Consider the following 19,140-nt stretch of genomic DNA (forward strand, 5'->3'; position numbering starts at 1 on the left):
CATCCAACATTGACCTTGGAATACGTGTTTTTGAACATTGTGTGTGACGGCGCCGAAGCATCCACACCGCTTCCCGCTGCGCTCTGAGGGACGGATGGCGTTCGTCTGGAGGCTCCCGTGTGTTTGAGTCGCAGACTGAACCGGACACATCGCGACATGATTTTGTATCTGAAAGAACAACTGGCAGGCAAACTGGTGATTCGGATGTGGGCATTTGTTAGACAGTTTCTTAAAACTGAGTGGATCAAGCCAGTCACATTAAGCAAAACCACCGGCAGTCTTTGTTGCCAACGATAACGTTTGAATCGTTGAGCAAAAATGGGAACTTGGGAAAGCCACCCTGCGGCCGACAGCTTCCCCAGGCGTGAAGACCCCCTGGTGAGATCAGCGGTCATCCGAACAAGCGGGATTTGTGTGTTGACGTGGTATAATGACACAGCCCCTGATTTGGAAGATCTGCCTGCCTCAGGGAACCTGTGTTTTTCCAATGACTGATACACGGCGTGACAATCCTGCGTAGGGGAAAGATCCATCCAAAGTGTGAGCTACACCAATGGACTTTGATGGAGCAGAGTGTGACAGGAGTTCAGGGTCCCTCTTGCATCTAACTTTAGGACATGACCATTTTTTTGAGTTTTCGTGTAAGTTCCCAAGAGTAACAGCTACAATGATCCGAAAAGGCTCGCCCCTTCCCAACGACCGATCAGCAAGAGGCCGGCTTTTCTTTACATTTCAGCCAGAACACATCGAATGGAGCAGCAGACGTGGGGACCCAACTGTCCCAAGCCAGGCATGAAAGGAAGCTTTTGCCTGTTGCAGCGTATGGTCCTTGTCCGTGAACTCGGACCCCTTCCCCCACGCGTCTCCATCTTAAATGTCACCTTTGTCCATTGACTTAGGATCCTCCCAAATCGCCGTAGATGTGCTCACTCACTGTATGTTTTTTGTTATAAAACAAACCACACCAAATACAACGCCTGAAATCAAACCCGTACTCTTCAATCTCTGTGCTGCCTGCGTCAGCCCAGCCAGGCTGAGTGGTCTGGGGGGCCTCCTTCTGCCGTGGCCGGGGCCTTCGCTGGAGCGCTGGGGACAGCTGAGGCCTCTCTCCTTGGATCTACCATCCCTCGTGGGCTCTGCAGCGGGGGAGAGCAGGCCCCAGGGAGAAAGCCTTCTTGGAACTTCTGCTTGAGTAATGTTGGCTCCCATCCTCCTGGCCCAAGTCGAGGAGTGGGGATACAGTCGGCCCCGTAATGGGAGAGTCTTCGAGGTGGCCCTGCAGGGGTGCAGACGAAGGGAGAGATGCACTTGGTGCTTGTCCTTGCCTTTACCCTGTGTGGTCGTGAGCTCCCTGAGGATAGGGACAAAGTGGGGTTCACCAGTGCATCCCCAGAGGGTAACACACATCCTCGTGCTCAATAAATATTTGTTGAATTGAATTTACAAGGGACGGACCTTTCTTTAGAACTTGTTCTTACAGAAGTTTCTACACATAACCACAAGTAGCAAGAATAGAAGGGTGCCCTGCACCCAACACCTGCTTACGTTCTTCCATTCTTACTTAACCTACTGTCATTCTCCCCGTCCCACATGTACACACACACACACACACGCACACCTGCACGCACGCACACATACACACACGTGTGCAGTCGCACACATGCACACACACATATCCATATATGTGTGCACACACTTTCTGGAATATTTTTTTAAAAGTTACAGCCATCGTGCCATTTTCCCTGTAAATGCACTTTGATGAAGATTTTTTTAACCTAAGTACCAGGTTCTGGATAAATTTTTGTGTGGGAAGACCGTAGCATGTAAAGAAGAAATAAAGTAGGACTCAAGAATATTGACATGATTTAAGATTTTTATCAATAAATTTTGGAAGAACTCAAGCGTAGGAATTTGGAAAAGGAGAGAAGTGCACTCTCTGAGTCCCAGACGCACTGAATTAGAGACAAATACTGGAGTTCGGCATAAATATGGGGACTGCCGCTGCAGTGTGACGCTGGCCTCAGGAGCGGGCGGACCGTTCTTCCTGCGTGCACTTCACTTTCACATGCAGTCAGACGGGAACCGGCCCCAATGCACGGAGCAGGTGCAGTCCGGGCGGGCAGGACGGTAGGGGTGATGACGCCAGTGGAAGGGCCAGCTTGTGTCTCCGAGCCAAGTCCACCATTCGCTGTCACTCAGGTTCCTACATGGGCCGGGTGATCCCGGGTCAGGCGTCTCTGTTTTACTCTTCCACATTCCTTTTTTTTTTTAACCTTTTTTTTTATGTTAGTCACCATACAGTACATCCTTAGTTGTTGATGTAATGTTTCATGATTCATTATTTGCGTATAACACCCAGTGCACCATGCAATATGTACCCTCCTTAATATCCATCACAGGCCCATCCCATCCCCCCCTCCCTCCCTCGAAGCCCTCAGTTTGTTTCCCAGACTCCACAGTCTCTCATGGTTCATTCCCCCTTCTGTTTACCCCCCTTTCATTCTTCCCTTCCTTCTCCTACCAATTTTCCTGCTATTTCTTATGTTCCATAAATGAGTGAAACCATATGATAATTGTCTTTCTCTGCTTGACTTATTCACTCAGCATAATCTCCTCCAGTCCCGTCCATGTTGCTGCAAGTGTTGGGTAATCGTTCTTTCTGATGGCTGAGTAATATTCCATTGTATATATGGACCACAACTTCTTAATCCAGTCATCTGTTGAAGGGCATCTCGGCTCCTTCCACCATTTAGCTATTGTGGACAAAGCTGCTATGAACATTGGGGTGCATATGGCCCTTCTCTTCACTACGTCTGTATCTTTGGGGTAAATACCCAGTAGTGCAATAGCTGGATCACAGGGTAGCTCAATTTTTAACCTTTTAAGGGACCTCCATGCTGTTTTCCAAAGTGGCTGTACCAACTTGCATTCCCACCAACAGTGTAAGAGGGATCCCCTTTCTCCACATCCTCTCCAACATTTGTTTCTTGCTTTGTCAATTTTTGCCATTCTAACTGGCATAAGGTGGTATCTCAATGTGGTTTTGATTTGAATTTCCCTGATGGCTAATGATGTTGAACATTTTTTCGTGTGTCTGTTAGCCATTTGTATGTCTTCATTGGAAAAGTGTCTGTTCATATTTTCTGCCCATTTTTTGATTTATTTGTTTCTCATGTATTGAGTTTGAGAAGTTCTTTGTAGATCTTGGATACCAGCCTTTTATCTGTAGTGTCATTTGCAAATATCTTCTCCCATCCCATGGGCTGCCTCTTAGTTTTTTTGACTGTTTCCTTGGCTGTGCAGAAGCTTTTATCTTGATGAAGTCCCACAAGTTCATTTTATCTTTTGTTTCTCTTGCCTTTGGAGATGTGTCATGAAAAAGGTTGCTGTGGCTGATGTCGTAGAGGTTGCTGCCTATGTTCTCCTCTAGAATTTTGATGGATTCCTGTCTCACATTGAGGTCTTTCATCCACTTGGAGTTTACCTTTGTGTATGGTGTGAGAGGGTGGTCAAGTTTCATTCTTTTGCATGTAGCTGTCCAATTTCCCCAGCACCATTTATTGAAGAGACTGTCTTTTTTCCACTGGATGTTTTTTCCTGCTTTGTCATACTCTTCCACGTTTCTAACAAAGTATTTAAAATAAAATTGAGCAGGCAGTAAAAGGTCAGTCTTAGGCGATGACTTAGGAGACGCTATAATAAAACTGATAATAAGGAAACAGTGTTTCCGGTTTTGGCGTTGCCAGCGGTGGGGTAGTTTCTAGATCCGGATGTGAGCCTGTGTTTAATGTAGCTTTCTGCCCTTTACTTGGTGGATGAGTTTTCAATGAAGTTCTGTTCAGTACCTTTATGTGATTAGTTTTTACAAATAAAACATATAAATAATGTAAAGCTTCATTATTCGTCCACATTTATGTAACTATTTTAGATGGATTTTTGTAGAGAGATGATTTTTAGTTATGTATTCTGCACAGTGATGTTTCTTAAGTAATTAAGTTTGGCTCTTCATTATTGAATGGCCCAGCTTTTGTTTTTAATTTTGTGTTCTCTATTATAGTGAGCAGGTCTGACTCAGGGTGTCGTTTAGTTAACCCTACCTCATCATTATCTAACCAGAATCAGATTTCCATAATCCCAGATTAGGAAGATTCGGGGCATTTGCTTCTTATTGCACAAAACTCACTGAAGGTTACTCTACTCGTGGTTACGGTTTATTCTAGGTAAGTCATAGACTTCATCAGACTAAGATCAGCCACACTGAAGAGCTGTGTAGGGCAAGGCTCCCTGGCCTCCTTCCCTGTGGAGTCAAGGCACTCCACCCTCTGGCTGTTGATCTGAGACAATGTGCGCGGAGGATTGCCGCCGGAGAAGCCTACCCAGGCTGAGCCTCCGGCGTCTTTACTGGAGCGCCACTCTGTAGGCCTGACTGATCGCTTGACTGCCCACGTGGTTGAAGCCAGTGTCCTGGTGGATGGATGCCACTCGACGCCAAGTCCCCACCCTAAACCGCATGGGTGGTCTTTGTGGTATGGCCCGCTCTCATCCGGAAACCAATGGTTGGGCCTCGCGCTGCCCTAAACAGAGACCCTCCTATGAGGTCTCATGTAAGTTATTTCCCAGAAGTCTCGTGCAAAGGCTAAGTTCTTTATTGCATACTGTCTGTATCCAAAATCGTATTATTTCAATATGTGATCAACATAAAAATGACTAATGAGATAGTTCATATCTTTTTTTGCATGAGGTCTTCAAAATCCAGTGTACCTTTTGCACTCAGGGCACATCTCCGTTCAGACCAGCCCTGGTTCAGGGGCTCCGTGGTCTCGTGCGGCCGGCAGCCGCCACACTGGGCAGCCCAGCTCCGTACATACAAGTGGGGGATGACCTCTTTCAAGACTGCTCAGACACGTGTTCACACAGCATCGGGCCGTGGGATACATCTTCAAGGCCATGTCCGCAGAAGGGGTTTATTGCGTCAGCCCTGGGTCCCTTTCAGCCCTCGAGAAAGCTGGGGCACTCCTTTGGAGGCTCATCATGACCCCTGCCTCTCTCTGGCTGACTACACAACTCAGTTGGATGGCATTCAATAACCATGGCTTTGCTTTGTCTCTTGTAATTTGAAATGCCTTTGTTTGGGCTTGTCGTTATTTTTCTAGTGTTGTTTACATCGACCTTAACGTGACGTCGTACCCGCTTTGTGAAGGGCACAGTCCCACCCAGGGGCCTCTTCACCAGGTCTGCACGCTGCATCGTTCATATTTATCACACAAGTTCAACACTGGTTGTGTTTTCGGAAACCACTGCTCTGTCGGTTTGTGAAGTTATAACCCTGATTTGGCATTTTTAGGAATTTGATTCAGTACCCCCTGGGAACTTTGATGTATGCCTTATGGGAACGTAAAGCTGGTCTATACAGAGGGTTGGTTTCTTAGGACAGTACGTAGTGGACATTCAGCACGCACACTTGTGTTGGAAGTTCAGGCTTCCTTCTCTGAATTCATCGGACTTTCACCAGAAAATATGACTATTTCACACACACACACACACACAAAGTAAAGCGAATTAGGTATATATCGTAACGGAAGGCTTTTCTCTCCACAGAGGCAACGATCTTGGGTTTACTAGGGTCCCCATGGGGTTCAAACCCCCACAGGCCTACAGAAAATTCAACTGCACTGTCAACCCGCTCTTTCTAAGGAGTACTCTGCTAACAGGACACTCTCCAAATTCAAATATTTATTTATGAGCTAGCTGGTTTTAAAATATCTTGAGTTTGAGTTCATATTGCTTGAAGTGGCTATCAAATTCGAGAAAACGCGGGGATAACCAGAATGGCCCATCTGTACTCTTCGCCAAGGTTAGCGCCGAGCTAAGCCTTCTGGTGTCGTTACTTTTTAGAGATTTTTTTCCTAGTTTGGAGCCGGTGCCTCACTGCCTTCTGGGGCGCCAGTGCTGTGCCTCGCCGCCTTCTGGGGCGCCAGTGCTGTGCCTCACCTTCCCTGAAGCGGTTTTGTGTGAGGCCGTAGCTAAAGTGTACTTTTACTTTCAGTGTGTGCACGTACTCATCAAAATTCTTTTGGAAATTAAAATGCAGAAAGCAAGACAGATCTCACGGGCTGTCCCGTGCGCAGCTGGCGACACAGGTGAGCTCCCAAAGCCGACGCCGGTGTTCGCGCCCACCCATCGCGATGAGCCCCGCGCCGACTAATCGCTGAGCTCTGCGTACTGAGCGCATGTTGCCCTGTGAACGCCTTACTCCTTCTTCCTTCTGCATGGCCCGTCGCTCTGCACCTGACTATCTCTCAGCATCACGCTGGCGGCAGCAGGAACCACACAGACCACAGCTTTTGTTAGGGTGCCGCCCCCCAAAGTGGAAACTTAAAACCCTTCATCTCACGGGGTTCCTCCTTAGATGCCCTCCTTGTCTGCGGCCCTCCCTGCAAATACTCTGTAGGAGAAACTGCAGGGGCTGATCATACCCTAGGAAGCTAATCATTTTTAATAACTTCTATTAAGATTGGCTTTCCTCTGAGATTTCGTGAGGGTACTGGAAGTGTTCTTTGCATTCTTCTTCCCCAAATGAGATCCCTGGGAATTGAAAAGTTTTAATGTAACTCAGAGGATGGAAACCTCATCAGACGGCCCCCTTCACAGGATCATGACCTGAGGGCTCAGACATCTGGAATGACCAGAATTGCTTCGAATTCATCAAATCACCAAAGCACAGAATGGCAGGGGGAGCTTTTCAATAACATCAAATATCCCCAGGTATTTACTCCATAGATTTAACTGTTTCTTAAAAACGGTCTTCCCTCCAGTTTTCCTGTTGGCATTCCTATTCCTTGCAGTGCCGGCCAGCGTTGGATCCCACGGGACTGGATCCTGATCCAGTCTTTGGAGACACTTCTCATCCCATTCGTGTGTCTTTTCTTCTTTTATTTTCTTTCCTTGCTTAAAAACCAATTTCTAAGGGAACAGGGTGGGAGGAGAAGGAAGAGAACCACATCCCCTGAAAAGACCCCAATTCCTGTGCGTTTTTTTCTTAACAAAGGTATATTTTGAGAACTTTCCACTTATAAGCCATGATTGTTTAAAAGCAATTTGTAGCTCTTTTAAAAGTACTTTTTAACAAAGCCATCGTCAGAAGTTGCATTGCCATTTCAAAATAAAAATTAGTATTTTTGTCACCCATACACCCTGCAATTATACATATGTTTCAAAAATAACATTTACTGTGGTTTCTACCTTCAAAGAGCTTAATTTCGGGTCATATAAATTTTGAAAGCAGGGGATCTATTTGTTGTTGTCTGTTATTCCATTATAAAGAGGCATGAATTAGCGTTTGGGTCTATTAGGAAGCCAGGGGCATTTATAAGTATCTATCCAACAGGACACTGGCTTTTTATATCTAGTAATGGGCCAAACTGAGTAACGGTTCCTCATAGACACCGTGGAGTATCCTCCTTCCCTCCCCCCTACACACACACACACACACACACACACACACACACACAGCCTGCTTTTTCATTTTCTGCATCAATGAGCTAATCTTGCAAGGGAAGTGATATACAAGGATTTTGACTTATGTTATTTCAAGGCAAGAGAAACAATAAATATTGAACAAAGAAACCTAATTTGTATTTAGAGCATTTTAATATAGATAATGCTTTTCAAAATCAATATAAGCCAGTTGAATTTTGCCAGATTTCTTTTATTATAAAGATTAACAATAAACCAGGTCCAGATTTCTTTTATATTGTAACTCTGTTTTCTTGACTTACTAGGATGAGATCTTAAAATGTTATTCCTGACATGTTTTAAATGTTCATATAGGACTTGATACTTATTTATTTTCTCATGGTTTGAGTAGATTTAAGGGAAATAATGCTCAAAGATATGTAAAGACCAGCAGCTAAATCCAGAAATTTCCACATAGAGTCCATTCATTCTGCTTATGTAGTTGGGATGCCAGTTTAATTTTTTGTTTGTTTCAGAAGGAATTTTCTTGAAGGGAGCATTGTGGGTTTATGCATTTCTAATTGCAGACGGAGAATATTTCTCTTGGAAACAGAGGCAAGGCAAAAACCCTACTTTGCCTTCCCTTAATTAATCAAATCTACATAGAATGACATTGAACCTGTTTTTGTCGAACGCTGGTGTTCACTTTGCAGTTTAAACGCGAGGCTGGTAAGTTTCGCCAGCATGTTAGCACACGTTTCTCGGGGCCGCCTGAAGCAGCAGCACGCCTGGCCTCCTCTGCACACAGTGGAAGTCTCCAGCGTTCCAGTGAGATTATCATTACACAAAAGGAGGATGTTAGGACTCTGGACTTCAATTCCTAATTTCAAATTGTTGCTATTAGCCATTTTTTCCATTAAAATTCACATTTTTTTCACTAGTAGGGAGGAGAATTTTTAAAACTATTTTAAGGCTTCCTATTTTAAGGGCATTTAAAAAGGGGAGCATCCCCTCTGCGTGGTGAATTGAGGGCGACGGTCCAGGCGCTAGTGTCTCAGACAGAGACTGTAACACGAAGGACAGAAGCAAAGCACACTGAGGTCCCTGTCGGGTAGGGACTTGCAGTCCGCCGCCCTGCAGATGGCTGGATGCCGCAGCTCCCGGGCCCTTCCCTCTCCTCCTCGGCCCCCCCTCCCCATGTCTTCCCCGCAGGTAGGGGCTGGGGAGTGGACTCTCCCATTCTAGGATCTGTGTCCCCAAACCAGGGTTCCCAAACGTCTGCCTCCAGCTCCCGCACATGGTAGACAGGCTCCGCGTGGGCTCTGCCGTCGGCGTGTTCGCTGTCTGAGCTTCCGTAACCTTCTGCTAACGTAGTAACCGTGCAGCCGTAATCACGCGTCGCGCCTAACGTAAGGGGCCTCCTTCTTTGTGCTTCTTACCTTGAAGGTGCCGTGGTTTTAATGGCCTAACCCCCATTAAAAGCGGAAGGAACTCTCTGCTCTTAGAAAGTAACTAGTGTGTGAGCAGATGCGTGGATGACTCTTTGTGACGTGTTCCAAGGCGATTGTTTCTTTATGGCCTCCATTGTTTCTAAAAAGCAGTTGTAACGGACTACCCAATGTACTTTTTCCCTTTCTCCTTTCTTTTCTAAAGCCGCACGCCAGGGATAAGATCTACATCCAGAGCCAAGGTAAGAATATTAAAATTTACGTATTTTTAAAAGACAAGTCCTTTTAGACACAGGTACTGACGTGTTTGTGGATGAAATAACACGGTGCCTTCCATTTACCTACTGATAATTAGCATGGATGGTCTGTTATTTCCTAACGTGAAGATAAAGGACAAATACAATGAAATTATAAAAGAACAACTTAAAATACAGGTCCTTTAACCTTTTCGACCAGTAGAAGTACAATGTGCTCTCTCAGGGGTCTGTTTACAAAAGGAGAAAGCTGAGCTTCTCCGTTTTAGTTGAGTTGGGGGGAAGCAGAGCCGTTCTGCTCCCTCCTCACCCCTTGCTGCCCTCACCCAGTCCCACCCCGACGGTGGCCTGCACGGCCTTTCAGGGACACCCTCAGCATCTGAACACAGCGACGGAACCAGTGTGTCGTTGTTTGAACAGTAGGAATCACCGCGAGAGGCCGCTGCAAGAGGAGCGCGTAACCCACTGCACACTCGGATCAGCGCAGGTGCGAAGCGCAGAGGGGCGCAGGCCCCCAAGGCCCGCCTCGGCTGCACCGTGCATGGTCCCGGCTGTACGTGCTCCGGTCGCTTCAGTGTGATTTTTAGCAAAAGGATCACTAACCAAATAAGCCCTTTCTTGGAACACCCATTTTAAAAAAGATGCACTGAGTCTGAACATATGTATAAAAGTGTCTCTCAGCGTCAGGGCAGGTGTGGGCCTCTGTCATGGCCTGATTTCTAGCCGAGGAACTTGCTGGCGCACCAGGCAAACACGGGTTCGGACGTGACCTAGCCCACCTACACCCCGAGTTGCTGTGAACACCGTTTAACCTGTGTGAGCCTGTTTCCAGCTAGACAAACTGGGGGACTCAGCGTGCCTACCAGGGCTTTAAGGGGTCCCGGGAGTGTGTGGACTGCACCCACCCAGCGTCTATGCCCAGAGCGGGTATGAAAGTGAGTCATCTGTGTTGTTCAGTGCAGGTGACGATCTCACAGATTGCAGAGAGGGTTAAATGACTTAATTTACATGTCCTAAAACTTCAGATGTTTCCTGTTATCAGGATAAGCTGTTCAATGTTGCCTCTGAATTTCCTACATCTTAAAATGCCCAGTTCAAGAGAATTTTAAACTTACATCTGTTCGAGGAGGTGGCACGGGGAGCAGGCAGTCATGTGTGGTGTGGAGAGGGCTGGGACTAGGAACTTGAAACGGAGACATAATTCGTATGTGCGGCTGTGGTGTAGACGCCTGTTGCTTCCGGGCCTTCGTTAGAGACTCGCGTTTCCCACCACCTGGCGGCTGTCCCGCCCCGTGATGGACGGCGAGGTCGAAGGGGGTGCACCTTTCCTCGATGGGGACCCCTGGGCTCCCTTCGAACCTCCCATGTGAGGGTCGAACATGTGCTCACAAGGCACTCAGAACTTCGAGCGCGTCGACACAAGCTCGCTGGTTCCATCTCATCAGCGTGGACTCTCTCTCTTTCCTTCGACCCAGGAGTCATGACAGTACCGAATGCCGCCTTTAACTGGAACACCTTCCTTCACCGTTCAGGTAAGAGATGAATCTTCTCGCGAGATTTTGACCAGGGCGCATCCTGTCCAGTGGTGTCAGGTACATGGGGTGCTCACGTGGTTTTGGAAAAGAGGTTCTTCAGGTCAAAGGGAACAAGGGAAGGGAGGAGCAGGAACTGGGGTCAGGACACACCTGGGGCTTCTCTCTGTTCCCTGAAACGTCATGAGTGTCGTCTTCCTTGGGAGAATGAGAGGAAGAGGCGGTTTGGAGGAGGAGTTTTAATACATTCTGGGTTCAAGTCTTCTGTGAGATACGTGCATACACGTGAATATTTTCTCCTGTTTCCTCTGGTTTACCTTTCCATTTTCTTCTAGTTTATCCATCGTTCGTTAATGGGTAGCACTGTCTGGGCGCTGATCAAGAAACCTTTGCCTGCTCCGAGTTCACAGAAATATTTCCCCTATTTCTTTTCCTCCAGAAGTGTTCGTGTTTTAGCTCTTTCATTCAGATTATAACCCAGCTGAAATTCATTTTCGCCTGTGATATGAGGTAGGGATCAAAATCCCTTTCTTTCTGAACGGTGTGCTAGTATCATTTTTCGAAAACGTTCTTCTTTCTTCACTGACTCACTCTGCGGAAAATCGGTTCACCGTGTGTGAGTGTCCGTGGATCCGCACGTCTACCCTTATGCTGACATCGCGTTGTCTTCTCGCCGCAGGCTTATAGAATGTTGAGAAATCAGGTAGTGTGAGTCAGCACCTCTGCTTAACAGTTGTTTCAGCTGACCTAGGTTTTTTGCATATCCGTATGCATCTCCACTCACCCTGTCAATCTCTAGCAAAACCCCCTTGCACTGATCTTTAGGTTGATTCAGGGAGAATGGATATCCTAAAGATAATGTCTTCAAGTCCATGAACTTGATCTATTCGTCCACTTTTTTAAGTCTCATTTACCTTCATAATGATTTTTACAGGTCCTTGTCTTTTTAAAAAGAATATTTTGGGGGCGTCTGGGTGGCTCAGTCAGTTAAGCATCTGCCTTCGGCTCAGGTCATGATCCCAGGGTCCTGGGATCGAGTCCTGCGTTGGGCTCCCTGCTCAGCGGGGAGCCTGCTTCTCCCTCTCCCTCTGCTGCTCCCCCTGCTTGTGCTCTCTCTCTCTGTGTAAAATAAGTAAAATCTTTAAAAAAGAAAATTATTCTTAAGGATTTTATTTTTGATGCCAAAGTTTTTTTAAATGTTATTTATGAATTGTTTGTTGCCAGTATACAAAAATAATTGACTGTTGACATTATATCCTGAAATCTTATAAATTTAATCTATTAATTTCATCGGAGCCCTTGTGCATCAAGCTTAATGTCCCCTGGAAAGGCAGCATCAATGAGCATGCCCATCAGCGATGCTATGCAGGTGCCATGTTCCCTAGCCCTCGTGGTTTCCGTACGTGGTATGATCCAAGCACAGTCACAACGTTTAAACAAAATTTTCTTGCACAGTATCTTTAAATATAGACAGTTTTTTGTCTACCCATGAGGCCCATAAGCGTACGCTCTTGGGGACTACCACGGCCTTCCAGGCCGACCAGCCCGGTAATTCTGCTGAAGGTGTGCGAACAGCTAACACTGACTCACCAAACGCACTGGGAGGTTTAAGAACTCATCTGTTTTAACCCACACACTGCTTCTCTCGAGAGTCCATGGTGCAAGGGTACTGTCGGGGGCGGGGAAGGGGGTCTGACGTAAACTTGAGAGAGAAGCTGGAAATGCAAACCACAGGCCCCGTCTGCAGCCAACACGCAGACCCCCAAGCCTATTTTCTCTCCAGAAACATCACACAGAAACCCCCACCACCTACTGTGTGTTGATGTTAGGTTCCCTTGGAAAAAGAAGACGTCCAAGCATTTTATTAGAAACAAGTTTCCAAGTGCATCCGTCAGCCTCGGGGCCAGCAGCAGGGCTGTTCCCCACGTCACAGAGGAACCGCGCTGCCCTGCTGCTCTGTCGCACCGGGAAGTGCGGGCCGTTATTCAGAAGCCGCCGGCCCCCATAAATCTGTTGGGAGCTTACTTCAGCTTCTATCCATCACGGGACGCCGTTGCAGTGTGACTAGGGGTCATGATTTCCAAAAGGAGAGTGATTTTCCATCAAGCCTGTAGTCTCTGGTTGATTGTTTCATTGGTCTTACTGTGGAGTGATTAATGGAACAGCCGAGGGATGGGCAAGACTCCTCCAGAGACCCCCCGGGCAGCAGTCCCCACTTCACGTGTGCAGTCAGAAGCCATGAGCGTGTCCGGGACCCGCGGCAGAGGGAAGCGCGATGGTGTCATGGTCGCCAGCCCTGCTGGATCCTGGCGTCCGGTGGAGGCAGAATTAATCAGCGTCTCTGGGTTTTATGACCGGGTGTCTGTTCTCATTTGCGGGGTCATTCATCGTTGTCGTCTTTCAGACTCCAGAGATGGACTGTCTTCCCCACCCATCCTCGATCTTAGCCTGGCCTCCGGGGCCCGTGAGTGTGATCTGTCATTTCCACTTGAGCCTCAGACGGCGAAAACAGAAGATACAGTGAATTCGACGCAGACTACTAGTGAGCAGATACTCACCCCCTACATCCTTGTGAACTGCTAACCTTGCAACCACAGGGAGTGGGTGGGGAGGGTGTCATTTAACAGTGCGTGCCCGCAGACGAGTGCCTGGTCAGTCCCCAAGGGCTCCCGTCGGCTTCTCGGGTCTCCGATGTTGATTCTGTGATGCATGCTCCTTAACAGTGTGTTTAAAGTCCTTCTGAGAATATCCAGTTCTCTCTCTCAGCTCTGGCTAACAACCTACTAAATCTTTTTAGCTTAAAACATTGAACGATGTTTATGCTAACCAGATTTCACGTTCCAACAAGCCAGCTAGGGAAAAGTAAAGAATAAAGTAGACTAAAGGCACTAAGTGGCATCGTGATAATTTTCCACATGGTATTTACGGTACTTATTCTGATCGGAAGATACACGTGCAGGCAAGTTTCTGTGCAGTTTTTCTGTGCGTTTCCATGTCCAACTTGAACGTTGCTCTGGTTCAATGATGCGTGAGTTTTGCTTTGAAATGCCAATGACCAAACGCACCGAAAGCACGATTCTTTGTAAGCTGTCACACCCAAAACCACGGCAGCTGGAACGTGACCATACCTTCCTGATTTGTTTGTGTTTCTACTGTTCTATTTCGTTTTCTTCCCCCTCCTTCTGTAAACTGTATCTGTGTTTCTACGTGCAGACTCGAATAGGCCATCTCGGATGCTAGTATTTCTCCTCCTTGGCAGTGCCTAGGAAAACCCTTTGTTTTTCATGGGGAAAATTCATGTTACCAGATCCCTTGATATTTTCACAGCCCCCAAATCAGATTTTCCAGCTAAAATCCACTACATCTAAGGCGCTCAACTGAAGTCCTTTGATCTTTCTCCTTATAATAACCCACGGAAAAAAAATAAATGAACAGAGCGGCCAGAACAGAAGACGGGAGAGAAGGTGCCTTAGCACGGATCGGGGCAGTGCTGCGGGGCCGGCTGGTGAGGCAGGCAGAGGGCTGGGCAGCGTGGCGGGCGCTCCGCCCACGGGGGCCAATGCAGTGCCAGCCCGCGAGAGCGACTCATTCTGTTTTCAAGATAAAAATACCATTCTCCAGGAAATGGTAACATCGGAGGGACGGACGAGAAAGTCTGTGCATCTGTGAGGGATGAGTTCAGACCCTGACTCATGTTCAAGCTGGATGTTTACAAACAGCAGGAAGAGAAGGAAGTCTGCAGCCAAAAGGAAGACCTGAAATCCACCAAAACATCAGCTAGGCTCCTGCCTCGCCTCCAGACGTCCACAGGCCAGTTTCTGTTAGTTCTGCTCTGAGTGTAAGAATGGCCACCATACGTGTCCCCAGCCGTGGCCCGGGACAGGCGGAGCGGGCGCTTCCGTGTGCTGGGCTGCGGCGCGTGCTTGCTCGATTGTGACTTCCCAACCCTTCTCTCTAGATCCTCGAAAACGGTGCTGCTGTGGGTGAGAAGCGTGTGGAAGCTACTCAAACCCAAATGCTGTCTTTGCGTTTTATTCTTAAAATCTTGTAAATCCTAGAATAAGGCAAAGCATTTAGTCCTTTGTCCTGCCATGGGCTAATTCCGTTTCCTAAGTTCTCATGAAATTTACTCTCCAACGTGGGAAGAAGATGAGAAAGACAAAAGAAGAGAAGGTTAGCTCTGTCGCCATCCAGGGTCTGGTTAAGTCAGGGCTCTCAAAATCACGGAGTGAGTTGGGGACCAGCACTTTTATTTTTTTATTTTTAAATTTTTTTAAAAAGTAGGCTCCTTTCTTACTGTGGGGCCCAATACGGGGCTTGAACTCACGGCCCTGAGTTCAAAACCTGAGCTGAGATCAAGAGTCAGATGCTCGGGACGCCTGGGTGGCTCAGCTGGTGAAGCGTCTGCCTTCGGCTCAGGTCATGATCCCAGGGTCCTGGCTTCGAGGCCCACATCGGGCTCCCTGCTCCGCTGGGAGCCTCCTTCTCCCTCTGCCTCTGTCTGCTGCTCCCCCTGCTTGTGCTCTTTTTTTCTCTCTCTCTGACAAAAAAATAAAATCTTAAAAAAAAAAAAGAAGAGTCACATGCTCAACTGATTGAGCCTCCCAGGTGCCCCAGGGACCAGCACTTTAAAAAACTGAAATAAGATAGAAAACATCAGAGTTCCTCATGTGTAATAAGGCTAATTTTGGCGGTGGGACTGTGTGTGTATGTGAACACACATATATCATGTGTACAAGGTTTCAGTACGACATGTGTATCTCACTGTCAGTCACAGGACATTGTGCATCGTGGGTTACTCCCTCTCCAGCCTGGCTTCCTCGGGATCCTGGCGTAGGGGTAGGTGGCAGCCCACTTCTCCCAGCGCCACCTGAGCAGAAGGCCCGCTGATGTTGTGAACCACGTGTCACAGCAAAATAAAGGGACAGAATAGGTTTCCAACATCCAAGCCTGTCACACAGCAAAAGTGCAGAAGCACATGGAGTCTTTCTACCAAGACGGCACACAGGTGTGTAAAGTAGGGCTTGCCTTGGCTGCCGGCGCCGGATGCCGTCTCTGTGTTTGTTTGCTATTGTCCTTTTTTTTCCAATTCATTACTACAGGTTTCCTGAGTTCCGCCTCTTGGATACCTTCGTGTGTCTCCTTCTACCCTCCTTCTTGTCCTCTTCTCACATAGCTGAGCAGACATTCCGGGTACGTCATGACGACGGTGGCTGTGATGCTGTGTCCTGCCCAGGGGGTCACATGGAGACACAGCACATCAGCTCCTCCCTTACTGGGAGCCGGTATATATATAAAAACTGTGCACGCGTGTGCATGTGTGCACACAGACACCCTACGTACCCTGGACTGAGGCTGCCTCCCGTAGTGAAGAGGGCATCCCCTTGGTTTCTCCCTGTCCCTCTGTTATCTTTCCGTTGTCACTGATACTTTTCATGAAAGCACTTTTAATTTTTGTCCTCGTCGTTCGTTCCCTCTCCGGCTGTAGCTTCACTGATGGCTCTTGCCCAGTAGTGAGGGATTCCTCTGTGTCCCACATCTGACCTTCCTGTCCCTTCAAGGACTTCTTCAATGTTATCATCCATTAAAGGGAATAGCTCGTCTCCTGGCCTCAAGTTCCTCTGATCTGGGATGCGGATTCTGCACATAACTTCTAGCTTCGACTTTTGGGCAAATAGTAAGCTCTGTACTCCTAGGATTAGTTTCAGGGTACTCAGAATAGTGGGGAAATACTTTACAAACACCACACCTTGATGAAATTGTCAGCAGTTACTCTGGAGACCGTGGTGCCCTTTGAGGGCCCTTCTCAGGGGGACACCCCGGCCTTAGCACGTGAGCAGACGCCGTCTGAGACGCGGTCACGCGTGGTCGGTACGCAGCACGTGTGGCCGCGTGGAGGTGGTATCACTGCGTCTCCTCGGTCGCTCTGATGACGCTGCCGGGCAAGGCTCACAAAAGCACCGAGAAACAAAGTGTGTGCAGTAAGGAATGGCCGCAATAAAATGCGTGAACGAAAACCTCTCACCTGCATGCTTTATGCCCAGTTACACGCGCCTGGAAATGATGACGTCCTAGGTCAGCTTGTGTTAATTCTCCGGATAATTGCCTGTCGCTGCACAACACACCACCCCATGTAAAGGGCCCTCAAGAGCCCCGTTTCCCGTGACGGGGCCAGCAGCTCGGCCCAGGCTTGGGGGCGGCTCCTGCCGGCCTCACCTGCCTGCTGCTGGGCCCGTGCTCCCTTTGCGGTGGGCTGAGGCCTGCGGCTCCTGCGTGGCCCTCTCCAGCGGGGCGGCCGGGCTTCTCCTCGCAGAGCCCCGTCCTCAAGGAGGCAGCCGGCCTGGCTGCGAGCGGTAGTGCTCCGGGGGTGAGAGACAGCGACACGGGGCTTCCCATGGCCGAGACTCGGAAGTCCCTCTCGGTCCTTCCACTGGGCTCTGCTGGCCGACGCTCATCGCCAGGCCGGCCAGAGCCAACAGGCCAAGAAGACCCTCCAGCTCTCGAGGAGAGGAGCCACTGTGCGACCTAAAGCCTTTATTCCGCGTGCCCGTGGGCCCGTCCACATTCAATGTGTGCACCTCAGTAAACACGCACGGACTGGGGAATACGTTACTACATAAAACCCCCTCTACTCGTGTGACGAAATGCTCTTCCTAACCGAAATTGTATCCAAATATTTTCCAGGACCCGCGGCTCACATTTCCGTAAGAGGTGCCCCTACCTCATTGCACAGGGGAGTCCTGTTTACCGGGCTGAACTCAGCTCGGGTTTGCCCACTGGCAGGGGCAGTTTGTCCGTGCAGTGACTTGTGTGAAGGCCGGGGTGGGGACAGGTGCGGAGAGGTGGGAGCCCGGCGGCTTCGGAGCTGTGTCTCGGGGTCTTCGCTCCCATGGTATCCGGCTCCTCCTCTCCACTGAAAATATCTGAACTCTTCTGTTGCAGGGATTAACCAAAGTGCTGATAATTTACACATCTTCCTCCTGGTGTGTGGACTTAGACAAGTTAAGGACCCTCTTTACTTGGTGGATGCGTTCTCGGGTACGTTTTGGTTACAGAATTCTGTTTGGGGACTGGTCTTAGAGTTTCTGTCCGTCGGACTTTCAGGTTTCCCGTCTCCGTCTTTCCACAAGAGTAGAACTGCTTCTAGGTGGTTACTCTGGAAACAACCAGAAAGACAAGAGCACTGGGTAGTGATCTCACTCGTTTCTACTTTCCCGTGCCCTCGGCTTTCTGAGGAAATGACTACAAAAGTAGTGAATAATTGTACGAATAACATACCCTTATCTGGAAACTGTTTACACACGTCAGTTTGTAGGACACGTTTGGAGATTTGCTGCGTTGCTTGAATTATCCCCAACGTCCATCTGGCTTGTGGAGTGATTACTCCTGGCTGTCCAACGGGGGGGAGATCTGGGTAACGCATAACATTCTAGAAAAAGCCTTTTACTTAGAATAACACGGTGTTCAGTGTTTACATTTCAAATACAGAGAATTTGAGAAAATGATATGAAATAATTTATATTATCACATAATTAATATTAAACTTAATTATGTTTCCATCTGTGGCATAAAACCACTAAATTTTTTTTTTCTCTTTTTCTTCCCAAGAATGGCATCGAGAGGAGCCTAATGTTTACATGGTGATCGTAGGTCCGGAAGTAAGTAGATACGCTGCCACTGTTGCTCTCATCTCTGTCTTTGTCTTTATACTTTTTATGGGTTTTCTAAAATTAGCTGACATTCCTCTTCTAACCAAATTATTTTTTTCCTGTTAAAGTAACTAAAGTCTGCCTTTTAAGAAATGAAAACCAAAGTTAAAGATGACGAGGTTTTGTAAACCTTTACAGCTAATTTATTGCTATGGAGGACAGGTTTTTAGGAAGCGCAGAGTCGCATCAGGAGAAGGTGCCGTGAAGCGAACGTTAGTCTAAGCCGGTGCATCAGGCACGCGTTGTACGAGATCCACGTTACCCCCGAAACCCCTTTAAACTGCACAGCAAACCAACACAGAGCTATTTCTTCAACTGAGCACCAGGTTAACTAGTTGACTTGTGTTTAGGAGCCGAGGGGTGTGGGAAATCACTGTCTATAAGCACGGGGAGATGCTTGTCCCTGACCGTGGCCACTGTCCGGGGAGCGGAGGCCAGCGGAAGGCCTTGGAGACCTTGCGTCTGGTTCCACGGGCCTCCAGGAGATTCTCCGGTCCCCTCAACAACGCAGGTCAAGTGTGTGCGGCTCTGTCCTACACACAGGGCTGAGTGCTCAGGATTCAGAGAATCGGGGTGGAAACATCTCTCGAGAATGAACCTTGATTTACTCCAAGCAGTGTGGGAAATGAAGCAGGCTTTGTTTCCAGCAGGACGGGATGAGACATCGTAGAAGAAACTCCCGTCCTCCGTGGGGTGTCTGTGCCGGGGCGGCAGATGCCACCCCCTGGGGAAAGGCATCGCT

The 19,140-nt window shown here is 48.1% G+C and overlaps 1 protein-coding gene across 6 annotated transcripts in view; it reads left to right on the forward strand.

Annotated features, from left to right (window-relative positions):
• The window catches only part of GLT1D1 (glycosyltransferase 1 domain containing 1), a 76,634-nt gene that overhangs the window by 29,115 nt on the left and 28,379 nt on the right, over positions 1 to 19,140 (forward strand). For 4 of the 6 annotated variants that reach the window (XM_040620038.1, XM_040620040.1, XM_040620039.1 and 1 more), the window contains exons 5-9: positions 6,652 to 6,765; positions 9,109 to 9,145; positions 10,633 to 10,689; positions 17,632 to 17,727; positions 18,298 to 18,347. In XM_040620038.1, coding sequence (XP_040475972.1) covers positions 6,652 to 6,765; positions 9,109 to 9,145; positions 10,633 to 10,689; positions 17,632 to 17,727; positions 18,298 to 18,347 — 354 coding nt within the window. The remainder of the gene's footprint in view (positions 1 to 6,651; positions 6,766 to 9,108; positions 9,146 to 10,632; positions 10,690 to 17,631; positions 17,728 to 18,297; positions 18,348 to 19,140) is intronic. The other 2 variants (XM_040620041.1, XM_040620042.1) reach the window with 1 other exon arrangement.

Source organism: Ursus maritimus, unplaced genomic scaffold (assembly GCF_017311325.1).
Source record: "Ursus maritimus isolate PB19 unplaced genomic scaffold, ASM1731132v1 scaffold_33, whole genome shotgun sequence".
NCBI classification, from domain to species: domain Eukaryota; kingdom Metazoa; phylum Chordata; class Mammalia; order Carnivora; family Ursidae; genus Ursus; species Ursus maritimus.